Here is an 18,756-nt window from a genome sequence, read left to right as displayed (position 1 = left end):
AAGTCCAGTATATATATATAAAGTAATTAATACATTGAGAGAATGTGTCAAAGGCTCTCCAAAAAATGAAAAGAACAGTACTTTTGAAAGTAACTAAGTCAAGATATTCTGCTGCATATTCTGTGACAAAAGAGCTTTTCAAGCAATCATCCAGTCATTGGGTTGGAAGCAGCTACAGCAAACACTGATCTCCAGACTGCTTTACATGGACTCTCACCCTGAGAGTTACCAATACAACATTTACAGTGTTACAAGGAAAAGAGTTTACTCTGCATCACTATTATGTTGTATTTGTCACTTATTCTTATAGCAAAAGGCAGAGTAAGTGCAGTGAAACATTTCTCATGGGTCTACTGTGTACCAATCCCAACTCACTGAGGTACAAAAATAAATGATGGCACACTTTATCCCTACCCATGGGAGAATGACACATTTTATCTTTACCCCTGAGATGCTGACAGAGTGCAGGGGTCACAGAATCAAATGCCTACAGAACATCTGAAGTTAATACAAATGAGTAGAGGAGGCTAGGGATAAGAAAGAACACAAACTATATCATAAATAAATGGCAACATTTAAAGCAATTAAGTATCAAGAACTGCAATAAACTGGAGAGGCAATATACAGCTTCTAAAGCTGGCATACCAATGGTTTTATTATGGCCCAGTGTTTTCAGAGCTTTCCATATTTTAAGAACTGAAAATCTAGATTGTAAAGAAAAATCCTATGGCTTTTAAATGTTGGCAACCAATCAAGTATTTTAAAATGATGTGAAGATTATTTCCAGGAGCCAAGCTCAGGCCACAGCAACCTCCTTAACCACACCCCTATTAGTTTGGAACCTCTTGTCTAGTAGGTTACAACCAAAACTAAACCAAGAATATGAGCACTGTCTCTCTAAACAAAAAGCTTACAAGCAGCTCTCAGGAGTACCTGGATTCAATTCATTTTAGATGCATTTCTAACAAGTTTGCTTTCACCTCCAACCAAATGGAGGGTAAATAAGCACCCATACCAAGTTCTGTTTCCATTCTTTACAGAAAATCTGCTCACAAAAATTGAGATTTTTCTCCTTGGCCCACTCTCATCAGGCTTTCATCCCCACTGTCAAGAGCGACCCAGATGGAGCCAAATCCCCAATCACGTTCAACACTTGCCTTGCCTGGCCTACAGTATCATTGGACATGGCTGATCACTGCATCCTGTTTCACACATATTCACCACCTGGCTTCCAAGACAACACTCATTCTAGCTTTCCTCCAACTCCTATGGATGCTGCTCCTTCTGTCTCTTATGCAGGTTCTTCTTTATCTCCCTACCATTTAAATGCTGATACTATTCTCATGGCTCAATCCTTAGACCTCTTTTCTTCTTCATAACCCTGACAATCTCATTCAGTGTAATTCCTCTAAATATCAGAAATGTACTGTCAGCTACTAAGTCTAATTCTCCATCTTGCTCTGGGTCTTCAGACTTATGTATCTATTTACTACCTCCTCTTGGATATCTGATAGGTACCTTTAAACTCTGCATGTCTAAAACCAAACTCCTGCTGTCTACCCCTCCCCTCCTGAACCCGCTTCATCCCTAGTCTTGCATCTCTATAAATGCCAACTTCATTCCTTCAAAATCTTTGGCCCTCTTGCTTCCGCTGTTTGACATCTATATTGAGCCATAAGCAAATCCCGTTGGCTCTACCATCAGCCTTAACTAATAAACCTAGAATCAAATCCCTTCTTCCTCATAACTCTACCTCCTGAGCCAAGACCCCCTTCCCCTCCCACCTAGGCCTTTTTTTTCTTCCAAAAATAATTTTTTAAGATTTTATTTATTAAAAAAAAAGATTTTATTTATTTATTCATGAAAGACAGAGAGCGCGCGCGCGCGCGCGCGAGAGAGAGAGAGAGAGAGAGAGAGAGAGAGGCAGAGACACAGGCAAAGGGAGAAGCCTGACGTGGGACTTGATCCCGGGTCTCCAGGATCACACCCTGGGCTGAAGGCAGCGCTAAACCATTGAGCCACCTGGGCTGCCCCCACCTAGACCTTTTGAATAGCCCCCTTACAGGCCTCCCTACTTCTAAATTATCCCCTAGTATTCTCGGCAGGTCAAGAGTGATCCTTTGAAAATAGGATAAAATAGTCAAATAGTCAAAATAGTCAAATCAGGTCAAACTGTGCTCAAGTTGCTTCAGTAAATTCTGGTGGTACCTGCCTCCACATCTAACAAACACCTCACCTATAACATGTTCAAAACTAAACTCATCCGCCTCCCTCATCCCTTTTGTTCCTCCTGTTTTTCTCTCTCCCCACCAACCAACCACACTCAAATCAGAAGCTTTCTAAATCCTTCCTTTCATTTACTGTTGATGACCAGCACCAAGTTTCAGAGCTTCTACTTCCTTAAGATTTCTTGAATCCATCCCTTCCCTCTTCCTCATTTCCAAGAATTCAAGCTTACTTTGTTTCTAAACTGGATAACTGCATGAGCCTTTTTATCTGGTCCCCATACTTCTTTTAAAAAGCCAGTTTAAAATCCTTCTCCTCCAAGCTTTCCGGGGAAGCTCATATCCCTTAGGCTAGCACACAAGGCACCCTAGTGCCTTTCTCCAGCCTTTGCACTTGTTACTCACTGACCCATAGGAGTTCTACCTTCTGGTTATACCAACAAATTGTACACGGTCTCCCAACATAGTGAGATTCACAAAGGCTGTTCTTGGTACTAGAAATAGCCCCTCCTATCTTCAGTTGTTGTCTAGGAGCCCCCTATCTGATGATTCAAAGCTGTGTTCAGGCATCACCTCCTCAGAGAAGCCTTCTTTACAGTCTGATTTATGTCCCTCCCGCTTTGTGCTCCTACAACACTGTGCATGCCTTACTCAAACATTTACATTGTCATCTTTGGTTCACTCATCTTTCTAGTCCTAATAGACTACTGTCACCTGTGGAAAACATTAACAAATAATCCATTCAAGATTGTTTTCCCTAGATTCTAGCAGTATCCTGTGAATGAAAATGCCACTAGTTTCAAGAGTCAAGTTACCTCTACAGCCATGATGATAATAGCAGCTTTCTTTTTGATTGTTGAATTGGCAGGAAGATTTATTAAAGAATGTACACCCATTCCAAGACTACTAATAGGTGGAAGATCAAGCCAATCAGGATCCCTTATTCCTCCCATGCAATCTTTGGCCATTGGGTAGATAGTACCATTTCCATCTCGAAGAATAATAGGAGATTCCTATAACAGATTAAGAATAATAGAATTTGGCTCTCAATCAAAAATGCATCTTTGATTTTTACAACAGGTATACTTAGCTTCAAATTAGATTAGTTTATATAGACCAAATAAGAAATCCAGTATTAAATGTCCTTGATATTCTAAATTCTTCAATAGTTTAATGACAAGCAAATTATTAGAACCTAACCTTAGGCTTTACAAAATTGCGAATGTTGTCAGACCAATTTCCAAGAGCAAAAAATAAGCCTCTATACCTGTCCAGCAGTGAAAATGGCTACATTCCTCTCATTCTGACCAAGGAAAGCAATGCTGCTTGTAGGGAAATTATTTTCCTGTTCTGCTTTTCCTGTAGCAAGATCGAAGATACAGTACCGTACCCAATTTCCAGTCTTCAAAACAGCATGCACACCTTCAGAAAACATAAATGTAAAAAAAAAAAAAAAAAAGTTATACATCTTTAGTAACCCGTAACAAGTACCTAGCAAATTTTAACATCTCTAGTCACATTTGAAATGTAAATTCATTTCATTCCACAACATTATATACAGGGGGATAAAGACTTCAAACACTCCAAACCATTTTATCCTATACCCATTTACTATACAAGTATTAGTAGGATATAATGTATGCCAATTGAAAAAGTTACAAAATCTTTACCTTTGGAATCCACATTCACTGCTAATATTTCTGTTTTTTCAGGTATACAAAGCTTTTTGGGAGTCCTTTGGAAACAGTCAGGAACTTTTGGTGTTCCACCAGTTTTGACAACCTACATGACACAGAAGGAAACTTGCTCTCAAACTCTGTAACATACTCAAGTAGTCAGTCCCAACATTTACCTGCTGAGTGACTCCTATACACCTACCTGCAGTTCATCAATTCTAAGTAACCTACAATCTTGCAGGAGAGAAGAAGGGTCAGCATCTGAACCAGTGCTGCTCTGACAATTTGTATTACTGGACGTTCCTGGAAATTTTACAGCAACATAGGCACCATCCACTTTTAGCACCTGTAAGTATAGGCAAATATGCTGAATATTAATACCAGCTTACTGTGAAATCAATAAGCAAATTATACCCATTGAACTTATTTATCACTGAAGGCATTTAATTTCTTATATTTCTCTAATGATCACAAAGTTATAAAATTAACCTGAAGTGGAAAAAAAAAATAGTAACCTAAACAGACTCACCAAAGCTTTGCTGTTGGTTTCTATATTTGAGGCTTATTTTCTAGAGAACAACTGACCCATACAGCCAGCACTTAGAGCCAGTGGCATTTAGCAATCAGCTGAAAAAATGAAGTATAACCCTTGAAATTCTTCTATCCTTCCTCTTTTATTAGTTCAGAGCCCTGCTGTATGAAAGAACTTACAACATGATGGTAATGTTCTATATCTGCACTGCCCAATATGGTAGCTATTAGGTATAAGTGGCTAATCAGCACCTGAAATAGAGCTAATGTGACTGAAGAGCTGACTTTTTTTTTTTACATTATTTAATTTTAGTAAAATTAACTAGCCACATATATAATTAGTGGCTACCATTTTGGACAACATAGGTAGAGAGTCAGCAATATACAGAAAGACAGAACTTAAAACCAGAATACTCGAGTCCTACCTCTGCTACTTGCTGTTTCTGATTTTGAGTCAGTGTGATCTTCTCAGAGGAAACACTTGCCCATAAACTATAGCTCTATTTTGAGAATCAAATGGAATAGTGTATGAGAAAGGCCTTTGTAAATTAAAGGGCGTGGCATATCTACTCTTTCCCTTAAGTACAAATGAAAGACCATCAATTTCAGAAACAAATGGGCAATCAGAAAAATCATTTTACTTTGCAGATATTCTGCAGCTAGAGATCCATTTTATTTTTCAGTATGTGTGGAGGGAAAGATGAAATTAATGACATTCCAGTTGATGGACTCTACGCACTTGTTTTCTTAGAAAGTGAGACCCTCTCCATAAAGAAGGGAAAAGAAACTAGAAGGTGACTTGAAGACAGTAAGATTTTTAAATATTAAGGAAGTTTTTAAATGTTATGGAAGATGATCTCTCCTTCAGAACTAATAATTCTAATAGTTCCAAAGAATGGACTGTATCAAAAAGGAATATAATTTCAAAAAAAATATATATATATACATATATATATATACATATATACATACATAATATATACATACATACATACAAAATATATATATATACATATATACATATATATACATATATATACATATATATATATACACACACACACATATATATATATATAAAATCTCTTTTGCAACTTTTCAGCAACTCTAAAATTACTCTAAAATAACTTTTTTAAAAAGAACATATCACCATAAATGTTCAAGAAGAAGCCTCATAGTCGTTCGTCTTCAGGGACAAAGAAGATATCTACAACAGGCTAAGGACTCACTGAAAGTGATAAAAAGGGCAACTTTGAGGAAAGGGCTGTACACTCACCAACCATAAATTCTTGGATAACCAATACTGTTCTAATTCTGGTAGTAATTAATTCTTAGATATTTTGAACAAACCTTGCCAACAGGAACATTCTTAACATCTTCCACAAAAACGACTTCCCGAAGAGACCACTGCTCTTCGTTCACCTTTTCCTCCTCTTTCGGGGCAGGGGTGGACCGTCGTCGTTCTTAGACAACAACAAAATGGTAAGTACCAAAAAGAAAATGTAAAAAAGACTTTATAGATTTCATCTAAATATATGAAAAAAGATAATCTGTAAAGGGATACATAACTGAGATATCTATATAACAATTCTGCGAACTACTGCTTTATGATGTTTTATGACCAACTTCCTCTTCAAATGACTTCATAGAGAAAAATAACCGTATCTGCTAATGACTAATGATGCTAACGCTACTGCAAACACCACAAAGAAGAAATAAAAAATTTACTTTGAACCCTTATAATTAGAACTTTCTGACCAAGGTTTAAAATAAAAGATCTGAAAAAATAAAATAAAATAAAATAAGAGATCTGGGGACACATGAGTGGCTCAGTGGTTGAGCATGCCTCTGGCTCCGGTCATGATCCCAGGAGGGTCCTGGATCCAGTCCTGCATCAGGCTCCCTAAAGGGAGCCTGCTTCTCCCACTTCTTATGTCTCTGCCTCTCTCTCTGTGTATCTCTCATGTATTCATAAATAATTATCTTTAGAAAATAAATTAATTAATAAAATAAAATTTAAAAATCTGTTAGGCTATTCTTAAGACTATCACATAACTGTTGATAAAGTCTAACTCTCAGTTTCCTTATGTGAAAGCAAATACATTGTAAAATAAATTTATTTTGAGGACCTTACAAAAAAACTCTTTTAACCCAAGGTGCAGTAGTGAGTCTAGGTTCATAGATTCTATAAATTCTGACCAAGCCATAACCAATTTGTAATAAAACAGTCTCAACAAAAGTGGATAGATATTCTAATTAGTGGCAGTTATTTCCCATTACTGCAAAACATTTTACAAGTTATAAGAAACTGTTTTCAAAAACAAGAGAACAGCAACACTGTAAATACCATTTTTTTTCATTTAAATAAAGCTACACACACATACACACAAATCAAACTGATAGAAATGCAATTTACATGAAAAGATATTAAAAATGGTAGGAGTTGCCTCAAATCATAAACAGACTGAATACGGCTGTCTGCCTGGGACCTTATTTTGGCCAATATACACTACACATAAAACTTACTATATGGCATTGATGCACTGCTGGCAATTGAGGACGCATCGCTGCATGTGGATGCTGGAGATGGTGGGGGACCCATTTCTGTTTTCACTGGTTCCTGCTTACTTTCAGGCCTGAGATAGAAATGAGAGTCTCCTCAGTATTAAGAAAATGAAATATTTGGAACTTGTCAAATGATTGTTAAGACTCAAGTTTATGCTTATAAAGGAATGAAATCTTAAAAACTTATAAAAAGTAGTCTATTTCAAGATAGGGAAAAAGGTACACAGTGCATACTTCAAATTCTTAATAATGTTTTAAAAGAATGGAAAGAAAAATACACAATATAAAGCTATCAACAACATGGAACAATGATTCAGATAAGCCTTATCTAAGAATAGCAACAAAAACTACACTCAATTTAGCCTAAGCCTCTTGAGCAAATAAATAAGCTTCCCACTTCAGTGAACCCTGACTTGGACATAGCAGTTTAAGTGAGAAAATGGTAAAGGGAAATATAAAATGCCAACTAGATCATTAATTTCTTAGAGTTCAAAGAAGGAACTCTACTCACAATGATTTACAAAAATTTATTCCTGAACCATATGGTGATGAACCATCATCTGTTAAAACCGAAATAAAAAATTACAGAATTCATAAACTATCCCTTTGCACTGAGTTATTTCATTAACTACACCTAAGACGATAACTACAGTCAGCAACGACATAATATTCTACAGATGGTAAAAAACAAATATTTTTAGTCACTAAATGACAGAAGTTAGTTATCAGAAAAGTCACCTATTTCTAAGAAATTTGTTATATATAGATCATTCTGGTATATTTTATAATTAGGGCCATCATCTTAACCCCCTCATCTCCCAAAAAAAAAAACCCAAAAAACGAAAACAAAAACAAAAACAAAACAAAAAACCCTCATCTCCTACTACCTACACCAGGAAATTTCACCTGAGTTTAGAAATAGTCCACAGAAAACAAGTATTATTTTCACCACCATCTTGGCAAAGTGGTCAGTACAAGCACACATGAACACTCATTCACAGCTGCTCTGCAAATCTTGTGATGGTGGAAAGAGACCGATACTGATTAATCACTGATATGCCTTTAAAGTGAATGCATATAAATGACTTAGTACAGGAGAGTCTGTTCATATGAAAATGACCATATTCTTAACATTTGATTTCACTAAGCTCTTATACTAAGTTTATTAATAAAGATGGCAAGTTTCAAGGAAGCTTGAAAAACTTCACAAATTACATGATTTTAATAGCATATTCTATTTTAAACTCATTTGTATTTGTGTACATCAAAAATATTTCCATCATTCTTTACAAAGTTTCATTAAGAATGAAAATGTGTTTTGTCACTTTTATTTACAGGGTTAAAAATCAATGTAATTAGAGACGAAGTCTATAAATCTATTTTATAAAACAAGAGAGGGGGAGAGAACACTACATACAAAACAAGAAGCCTTAACGTGGCATAAGTTACAATAGCTTTGGTTTATTAAAGATTATTTTTAACGTATTTAACAATAATCCTTGTATTTTCTGAATTTGAATTCGCATTTTTAGCATTAAGAGGAAAAGCAGCAATAAAGATAGCAAATTTACAATTATTACATTAATTAGAGCAAACAAAAAAATTTCAGCACTTTATAAATCCATAGTATAATCCCGATCATCTCTTCTCAAAGCCTGTATACATTTTTTTTAAGATACACCAAAATATTTAAAATGTTATTTCTGAAATATATTACTTATCCATGTTTCTATAATGGTCATGTATTTTTATAACATTAGGAAAAAAAGTTATTTATAACCTTTATTAAAGTTTTTCATAGTTCATATATCAAATAACCAAATTACATTACATATAAATATTTTTAAAGATAAGTAGATACAAATGTTAAGATCTATGTATCTGGCTCCCAAACAATAAGCCAGCTTCTGTGTATGGGCTCCAGACAATTCTGCAGTGTTTCTGTTCACATACCCTTCCAACCGAAGAGTTTACAAATCCTTTATAGAATTTCCCTCCCTAACACGTTAACTTGTAAAATCCTTCCAAGGATCAAGATGCAGAAAAGACATTAGATAGAAATTAAGATGATTACACAGGGAGAGAGGAAGGTAAAGTTGGCCTGATATAGGTAAGGCTGAACACATTTTATCTGCCACACAATGGCAAAGGACACACTCTAATGACAAAACAAAGACACCAAAAGAAAATTCTACATGGTAATTCCAGCTGCTGAAGATCAAGAACAACTAAACTACACAAATATTAACCAAGCTGCAATAGACATCCTCATGAGACCCACCACAGAGCACTTTTCTGTGTTTCTGTGTACCACTAAGTCACCTTGGCTACCTCTACCACCACCCCAACCCCTCATATACAGAGCAAACTAGAAACTGGTATAAAACCATGATTAGACTATAGTACTTACTTAGCTTCAGTAGTTTTGCTAGCTTTGTCCATGCTTTTCAAGCTCTCAGGAGATCTAAGTTGAAATCTACAGCTATCATTCATATTCCAAACTGACTCCATTAAGACACCAACTTTAGGAATCCCAGCACTAATTGAAAATGCAACTGCTCCAGCATGATAAAGAGGATTATTTCTTAAGCATACCTAGCAAACAAAATAAACATCACCATCAAGATGACAAAATTTTAAAATGCACAGAGTTGCTTCAAATGTATGAAATAAAAGTATTGTTTCTTAGGTTTTCCAAAAACAATCTTCATTAATAATAAGGCTGATAAAGCATTGTCTTAAAGGTCTCCATCAAAAACAAAAAATAAATTTAAAAAACCCAACAAAACAAAAAAAGTCTCCACCAAGAATTTGTTCCCAAAATTAAGGCGCAATAATAATTTGAGCATATTTGTTAAAAAATAACTTTAACATTTCATGCAACAAAACAAATTTCATATAACAAATATCCTGACCATTCTGCTATAAGGAAATAGAACAAAACAGCAGAGAAGAAATTTTTTTAAAAGGCTGTCATTAAAAAAACAAAATTGGAACAAAACAATTACACTTTTTGTCAGTTTCTTAGAATTTTAAATTACTTGAATGCTATACTATATAGCATTCATGATGCTATATAGTATACAGGGCTCTATAATTTCATCTCTATGGGTACTTCTTTCCCCCAGAAGACTGCAGTTTTCTACAAACCAGAAGCTTCTCTGGATAATATGTTTTTTCTTACATTAAAAAAAAAAAGAGTATGTTAACATCAGTGTTAGAAGTTAACTGAGTTCAGAACTGAATAACCTAAAACTTCTCACTGCCAAGGAGAACCCTCAGGTCATACACTGAAACTAATAACCTGCCAGGTGGCACCATCAAACACACTAACAATAGGTTCAAATGAGAGATAAACATGATTTCTGGAAATCTCTTTGGATTTCTTCAATTGCTCAAACTCACTGACATTCTGTTCAGTCATCCAGTAACTAATGACTATGTTGTACTTGACAGTGGCATATTTGAAGATCATGTGTTTGGTGGTTTATAATTAACTGTAGTGACACAGAAGAAGGATATATTTAAGTAGTATCAAAACTGGAAATAGTGGAGCAGAGTTGCAGTTCCATCAAACAGTTGTGTGTCCCAAAATATAATACCTATGGCATAGAATGAATAGCTCATTAAGAGCTGACTTCTTGAAAAAGGTATGTCTCACTTAGTGTGACATAAAGGGAAGTTTCATCCACAAATTTTCAGAAGACTGGTGAAAGCTTAAAGTCTGAAAAAGGATCAATAGGAAAGAAGGCTATATTTTAAGGAGAAATGTGATAAGGCATTATATTAGAAGATAATTTATTGTCTTCTTATAAAAAATAAATGCACCTTACAGACAAAGAGGTATGTATTCAGTGTCCAGCATATAACAAGAAATGTCAATGAATAACTGCTAAATACAGCACTCTCAACAATTATGAGAGTGGAGACAGTTGAAAACTCTAAGTGATCAAAAGTTAAAACATGAACACTTTCCTTGTTCTGTGGCTGTGACTGACTTTAATCTCTAGTTTTCTATAGCTTTAAAACAAAATCTTAGTTCTATAACCAAAATATTTTAATACATATCTCTCAGCAATTTAGTGCAAAGCTATTTTTTTAAAAAAAGATTTTATTTATTTATTCATGAGAGACACACAGAGAGAGGCAAAGATATAGGAGAAGCAGGCTCCCCAGAGGGAGCCCGTTGCAGGACTGGATCCCAGAACCCCAGGATTACTACCTGAGCCAAAGGCAGATACTCAACCAGTGAGCCTTCCACGTGCCCTCAAAGCTATTTTGTTTAGAACTTTTTTTCAGTGCATCTTTAAAGTATTTTTTCTACATTCCCTGTCTATAGTTATGACATCCTACAAGCTAATAAAGCAAATGCTAAGGTAGGATATCCTGCTAATATCGGACTCCAGTGAACAAGGAACTTTGAGAACACTGAAATCAGTATTTGGACTAACAGGAAAAAAGGAGCTCCCTGAAGAGTGAAATGTGTCCAAAGCAAATGACATAAATAAAGAAGTCTGAACAATAATATTCAAAATAGTGGGTAATCACTGAAAACTTCATAGTTAGGAGGCCAACAAAGAAGTCAGAACAAGACAAAAAAAAAAAAAAAAAAAAGAGCCATAAACAAAAAATGGATACATTTAAGCTGGGTTTTATAGAAAAGTAACAGTTAAAGTGGTGACTATTTTTTAAGACCTAGGGAATCTAAGTAATACCACCTTGTGATGAGAAAAAAACAATTAAAGGAGAAAGTGCATGATGACAAAATTAGCACCACATTGTGTGTCTAAGTGGTAGGGATTTTAAGGCCCTTAAACACTTATTGCAACATTTGCTGTAATGAATATATATGTCAAGTTTTATCATGAAGCTAAACTTCTAGAGAGTCTAATGAATGAAGTACAACAGTTCTCAAACTCTTTTGGTCTCAGAACCCTTTTTCCCTATTAAATATTACTGAAGGGTAAGCCCGGGTGGCTGGCTCAGCGGTTTAACACTGCCTTCGGCCCAGGGCGTGATCCTGGAGACCCAGGATCGAGTCCCACGCTGGGCTCCCTGCATGGAGCCTGCTTCTCCCACTGCCTGTGTCTCTGCCTTTCTCTCTCTCTCTCTCTCTCTCTCTCTCTCTCTCTCTCTCTGTCTGTCTCTCATGAATAAACATAAATGAATGAATGAATGAATGAATGAATGAATAAATAAATAAATAAATAATATTACTGAGGACCCAAAAATCTCTTATTTGGGTCCTATCTAGTTTGTATTTTTTTTTAATTTTTATTTATTTATGATAGTCACACACACACACACACACACAGAGGCAGAGACACAGGCAGAGGGAGAAGCAGGCTCCATGCACTGGGAGCCCGACATGGGATTCAATCCCGGGTCTCCAGGATCACACCCTGGGCCAAAGGCAGGCGCCAAACCGCTGCGCCACCCAGAGATCCCTCTAGTTTGTATTTAATGTATGATTAATACTGAGAAATTTTTAAATGTTTAACAATAATGAGCTCCAAGTTAATATAAACAATTTTATGAAACATAACTACATCTTTAAAAAGAATAGCAAGAAAAGTAGCATTGTTTACATTTTTGCAAATCTCTCAATGTCTGTTTTAACAGAAGACATTCCCATGTCAGCTTCTGCATTCTAGTTGTTGTGATACATTACTTTTGACTCAAGTGTTACGAAGACAATTCAGCTTCACACAGATATGTAAACAGAATAGAAAAGACTGCTGATTTCCTGAAAGAATGGAGAAATCAGCAGAAGTCCTTGAACCACACTTTGATCCACTGAGGTATGAGAAAAATTACTTATCTATAAGACAGGAGCCTAAAACCATCTCAGAATCAAAAAAGAAAAACTAGTAGAAACAGGGATCTGATGAAGCCTCCTGCCTTGTGCTGACAACATCCCCAAGAGCAGCATCTTTCAAATTGCCTGGCTGTTTATCACCTGGGATGTTTGTTAGACACTATGATACTTGGGCCATACTCTCAAACTGAAGGAATGTTTCAGGTAAGGAGCTCCAGGCTCTGCATTTAAGTACCAAGTGATTCTTAAAATTAGGCAAATCTGAGAACCTACCAACACGGGGGCAGAATCTCTGTTACTCCACTACTGAATAAAGAGCACATACAAGGTACTGGAATCCAGTCTTCACATGACTTTCATTTGTAAAACTGCTTACACAGGAAGAAAGCAATTTTGAAGAGAAACAATGTTCCTTACGACAGGCTTCATTCTAATCACTTACCTGGGTACCAACAGTGATGTTTGGCATTGAAGAAATACCAGCACTAGATTTGGGCTTTTTATTTTTTGCTCTAGCTTTCTCCAACATTTTTTTTCTTTGACTAAAAGGGACTACACCCCTGAAAAGAAAAAGTATAAATTGGTGAAGCAAGCAGCAAAGAAGCCTACTAAATAAATCTGAAATTACACATATTACAGTATTTTTGCTTCAGAATAGTAGTATTAACACGTGTAACTTATTCTTAATCATAACTTGATCAGAGGTTTAATATATAACTGGATCCATTCTTATTACACCTTTAGGGATTAAAATTTATGGTTAACTGATCACTCAAAATTTTCTGCCAAATAACTATATTTCATTAGTAGATTCCCTTATATCAGATTTCTGCCAATGCAAATTTACCTTAATGCCTTAAAACATAACAGAAAATACATTTAGTCTCTAACAGTAAAGGAATAACTAAGGAAGGCACAGAATATTCATCCAATGAAATACTTTAATAACCTTAAAAAAATTTTTTTAAAGATTTTATTTATTCATTCATGAGACACAGAGACAGAGACAGAGACATAGGCAGAGGGAGAAGCAGGCTCCCTGTGAGGAGCCAGATGCGGGACTTGATCCCAGGACCCCAGGATCATGCCCTGAAGTGAAGATCACGCCCCCACTCAACCAATGAGCCACCGAGGTGTCCCTAAAATTATATTTTAAGCAATGCTGTTGAATGAAAAAAGGCATAAAAGACACCCTATAGCCTATGCTTCCAATTATGTAAAAGCAAAGCACACATTTACGTTTAGGAAAATAAGATTTACATACTCTCAAATGCTAACAATAGTTATCTTTAGATTGTAGGAGGGTGGGTGATGTACACTTCTACTTTATTTTATTTTTAATTCCATAATTATATAGTCACTAAGTATGCATTACTTTTATAATGTTTTTTAAGGTGTCCTTTTTAAAAAATATTACTTTGCTCCAAAGTGGAATTTCCCTCCCTGTAAAGCATTATCTTTTACAATTTTTGGCCAACTTTCTCATGTTGGTATTCCACTACTCAAAGCACTTATCTATGTACCTAAAAGCATTCACTGATAAAGAACTCCCCCCTCCTTGTTAATACTCACCACCAATATAAATTGTTCTCTAGCTGGGCACAGGTGTAAAGGGCACAGCAATGTAAAGACACAATCCGTTCACCCTGAAGTTCTGAGTAAGTCTGTGCAGTGTGCTCTAATTTAGAAGCCACAGAACTTAAAGTTTCATCCACCCATGTAGCAACCTAAAGGGTAAAATAATAGACGCTTAAATGAATAAAAAACAAGTAGTCTTTCGAAAAGGATTGTGGTCAAAACTAGGAAAATATACTGTATGGACTGCAATTCTAAAATGCCAGTAAAGTAATTCAGAAAAGGTTCTTAATTAAGACTACAACCTAAAACATTTTCCTCACAAAAATAAATCAAAGTAGCAGTAATAGAAATGAATGTCTAAAGCCATTTCTAAGAAATTAATCAAAATTAAACATTTGCTTCAACAATTTTCAGAAGAATTTAGTGACTCAAAAGCCAAACTGATAACCCAAGGTATAATAACCGATCTGTTCCAAATCCATCTCCTTCCAGCTTTTCAATAGCAACTCTTTTGTCAGGCCTTATCTTGAATATTGTTTCCTTCCCTTAAAGGAAAAATCTCCTCTAAAAGCTGGATTGTCGTACAGGGAGAAACTAGCAACAAAAGATTAGACATTGGATTACTCTCTTTAGGTTTAAGATGCTTTGTGTTTGTGGATCTAGTTAGACAAAACATGAAAAGATGGCAAGGGGGCAAGGAGAGGAAGAAAATCAAGAATTTAGGCATAAAATCTTTCTCAATCAATGCAGTGTTCCGTACCTTATTATTTTCTGTAGCTACAGTTGCTCTTATGCTATTTGCAGACAGCAGGACTATCTTTTCATTGGTTAGCCCCAAAAATGTTGCTCGTGGATGATGCAGTGAAGGATTCTTTGAAAGCATAAGAAAAATGATTACCATTTTGTGTGTCGATACGTAGAGCTATTCAATGCAAGTTTAATATGATAAAATACCTGTGCATTTCTGTAAGGCTCAGATTCACTCCACTTCCACTGATAAAGTTCCCCTTTACTGCTGACAGCCAAAAGCTCAGAATATAGAGCCCCAATACAGATGAATTTTGTTCCATCCTATAAAGTAAAAAATAATACTAGAGTATAAATATGACAATTGCCAAACCTAATAGTTTTAATCACTTCATCAAATCTGGATTAATTCTGTGAACATATAAATCACAGCTATGCAAAGTCTCAGCACAGACTGCAAAGCGCTCTATAATGTGGCCCTGGTTCCCTTCTGAACTCACTTAACTGTCCTCCAGTCACATAAGCCTTCTACCATACCTGCAGGATCCTGCCATGTCTCTGCTGTTCTCTTGCACTGTTTCTTAGGTGACTCAATCCCTCTCCTTAATCAAGTCTGCTCAAATGAAACCTCTCACCACACTACCTATAAAAACCAGCACTTTCATATGCCATCTGCTTACTCTACTTATTTTTAGGTGATTGCATTTCACAATCTGACATACTGTATTACTCATTGATAGTCTAGTCACTTGAATATAAGCTTTGCCTATCCACCACTGTATCCCCACTTCTTAGAACAGTGCACAGAGTAGTAGGTGCTCAATAAATTGCCAAATAAATCAAGAAAAAAGAATAAGAAGCTGAAGCTGGGAGAGTCAAGCCTCAAGACAGAAGACTGCTTCCCTCTAGGCTCTTCCAAGCTCCTGAAACAAAGGTCTACATTTTTTTTTTTAAAGCAAAAGTTCATTTAGTTTTAAAGTAATGCATATGCCAGGATTCCAATGCAATTAAATTCTAAAAATCTTGGTCAATAAATGTAAATGAATATCAATAATAATTCTTGACATAATGTTAATATGATCGGAGTGGTGAAGCTATACAGAAATCACACAGCAAAACCTGCCAAAAAGAGATTTTTGGTTGTACTTTTGCTACTTGTCTATATACACTGCTTCTCTTTGGAATTCTGGTTCTGAAGTATGCTAAACTAATGGTGACATTTTTGCTTTTCTGTCAAATTCTAATCTTATTTGGTCAGGTGGGTTATAGTGCTCAGCTAAAGCCTATAATGTCAGCCACGATTTACAATGTAACAAGAGGTCATGCTGCAGAAGTGTACCAAAGGAACACACATTTTATTTAATCTTCTATTTTACCATGATCAGCCAGCCCTATTTTCAAGTCATTCCACAGAAGGATAGGAGACCAAATTTGAAATTTTGCAAGTCAGTAAAATTCCTGTCTTCCCCTTCACCACAGGTGTCTGAAAACCCTCATCTACTCCCTCCAAGGCTGCTTGCTACATCAAAACCTATCTCACACCTCCTTCACGTTCCTTTGGTTAAAGGATGATGGGATCAGACCAAGTGAGCTCCAAGCCAGGATCCAGTACTTATCAAGTATGTAACTTTGGATTAAGTTTTATAATTTCCCTGAACCCCCTTTCTTCACCTCTAAGGAGTAGAAGATAAAAACCAAAGACAGTTAACATTTATAAAGTACACAGGACAAAGCCCAGCACCAATAAGTACTCACTCAAATTCAACTATGATTACTCTGTCCCCAACTTCACCTCCTACTCAGAAAAGCACAAGCTTGATGGATATTCCTAGTTTTCGTGATTTAGGTAATGAAAAAACACCATTCTCCTCCCGTCCTCCCCACCTTCATCTCAGAGAAGTACCCTTCTTTCTTATTTAAAGGTAACCTACACACATGGGTTGAAAGCCTCTCTCATAACCTCAACAACCATCAAACTAATCTTTCCTTTAATATTACTTATGGTAAAGTGAATTGCTTGGCGTATGCTTCACCTTATCAGCTTCTTACTCAGAACCAGAACTGCACCATATTAATAAGCCCCATGCGTTTAATTAATCTTCTCTTTAAATTCTTCAAACCATTTGATCCTGTTCATCTGTTCTGGTCTTCCTCCTATTTTCACAGCTATTTTCTTCAACCCCCTCTACCACCATGTAGTCCCTGCCCCAGATTCTGCCCTCATCCCTTTATTCAAATTCTGCTCTACCCTCAGCCTAACAGACTGCATCCACTGAGGCATCATGATTTTAACATGTAAATCTCCTACCTCCACATTAACCCACAAGAGTTATCTACCTGAAGGTCTTAAACCATTCTCCCGTCTATAAAATGAATTCATCATGTCCTCCAAAGCTGCACATGCCTTGCAGTCGCTCTCCACGAGTGACATCCATCACCCCTCTTTAACAGGAGAGAGACATGAAAACCTAGGGATACTGGTCACTTCTGCCTCTTCTCTCTCAACAACATAGTGACTAGTAAACCAGTGCTGCCTTTGCTTCAAATTCCCCAGATTCTTCCCTTCCTTTGTGCCTGCTGCCATTCCTTTGATTGAAATGCTCACAGTTCTTTTCTGCGACAATTCTACCAGTCTCTGAACAGACTCCAGATTTTTCCTCTTCCTTTCTCCTGAAACTCCAGTAATGCCTACTCATTAAAATACAAAACAAAACAAAAAAACCAAAAACCCACAATCTCATCATGTCACTTCTCTAAGAACTCTGTTTGCTTCCTAGTGACTACAGACCATTTTAAACCTGCGGCAAAACTGCCTGAGGCCCTCACAGTCTTGCTCCATCTTGCTCTTCTCCTACTCCCTACCACACTGCAGCAAGTCTTAATTTCTCATTGTTCCACAAACACACCATGCCCTTTCATGACTCTAGGCTCATGCTTGATATATCTGGAATGCCTCTGCATCTTGGTCAATGCCTACTTAACCTTAAAAATGCTGCTCAGATATCATCTCCTCTATGAAGTCTCTGTCCAATCTCTCAGGTGGTATTATTCATTTTCACTGTGAACCCCAATGCACTGTATTCACACCGTCAAGTCTTATCACTGATCATACTGTGAAGACATTATTTTGTGGTTAAATGTCTGTCTTCTCCACAGAATCCCCTGTGGAGGGTTCAAATCGTAGTCAGCTCTACTTTTCCACAAGCCAGCGTGGCACATGACACATGGCACATAGTAGGAGTACCTTAACTGAATGAACAAATGAATTTTAACTCCAACTTCTCCAGATAAAATGCCTTGCTAGAACAGTACAATCCTGAACTAATCATCCCTACAGGAAGAGGGTAGAACATGAGGCCCCCTCAGAAGTGACTTACCTAATATCCTCAAAGACAGGACAATATTCCCCAGGTAAGTCCTGAATGAGCTAACTGAACCCCAAAGGCCCTGAAAATCCATTAAGGACAAATGTGGAAAATTTGTGTGCCCAAGCAAAGGAAAATGATGAAATAATCACCTACTGTTTCTGGCCTTATTTAGATTTGTTATGCAAAGAAATAAATCAAACACAACACAAAAGAACAGTAATTTAGCTCACTTATTTCATAATGTCATA

The 18,756-nt window shown here is 36.4% G+C and overlaps 1 protein-coding gene across 5 annotated transcripts in view; it reads right to left on the bottom strand.

Moving 5' to 3' along the window:
* The window catches only part of UBR5 (ubiquitin protein ligase E3 component n-recognin 5), a 136,744-nt gene that overhangs the window by 51,553 nt on the left and 66,435 nt on the right, over window positions 1-18,756 (bottom strand). For all 5 annotated transcript variants that reach the window (XM_072734125.1, XM_072734121.1, XM_072734122.1 and 2 more), the window contains 11 exons: window positions 15,348-15,464; window positions 15,154-15,264; window positions 14,388-14,542; window positions 13,258-13,375; window positions 9,408-9,592; window positions 6,959-7,068; window positions 5,783-5,895; window positions 4,104-4,247; window positions 3,896-4,007; window positions 3,493-3,647; window positions 3,041-3,238 (listed from right to left, as the gene is read on the bottom strand). In XM_072734125.1, coding sequence (XP_072590226.1) covers window positions 3,041-3,238; window positions 3,493-3,647; window positions 3,896-4,007; window positions 4,104-4,247; window positions 5,783-5,895; window positions 6,959-7,068; window positions 9,408-9,592; window positions 13,258-13,375; window positions 14,388-14,542; window positions 15,154-15,264; window positions 15,348-15,464 — 1,518 coding nt within the window. The remainder of the gene's footprint in view (window positions 1-3,040; window positions 3,239-3,492; window positions 3,648-3,895; window positions 4,008-4,103; window positions 4,248-5,782; window positions 5,896-6,958; window positions 7,069-9,407; window positions 9,593-13,257; window positions 13,376-14,387; window positions 14,543-15,153; window positions 15,265-15,347; window positions 15,465-18,756) is intronic.

Source organism: Vulpes vulpes, chromosome 13 (assembly GCF_048418805.1).
Source record: "Vulpes vulpes isolate BD-2025 chromosome 13, VulVul3, whole genome shotgun sequence".
Lineage (NCBI taxonomy): Eukaryota > Metazoa > Chordata > Mammalia > Carnivora > Canidae > Vulpes > Vulpes vulpes.
This window is presented reverse-complemented; position numbering and strand designations above follow the sequence as displayed.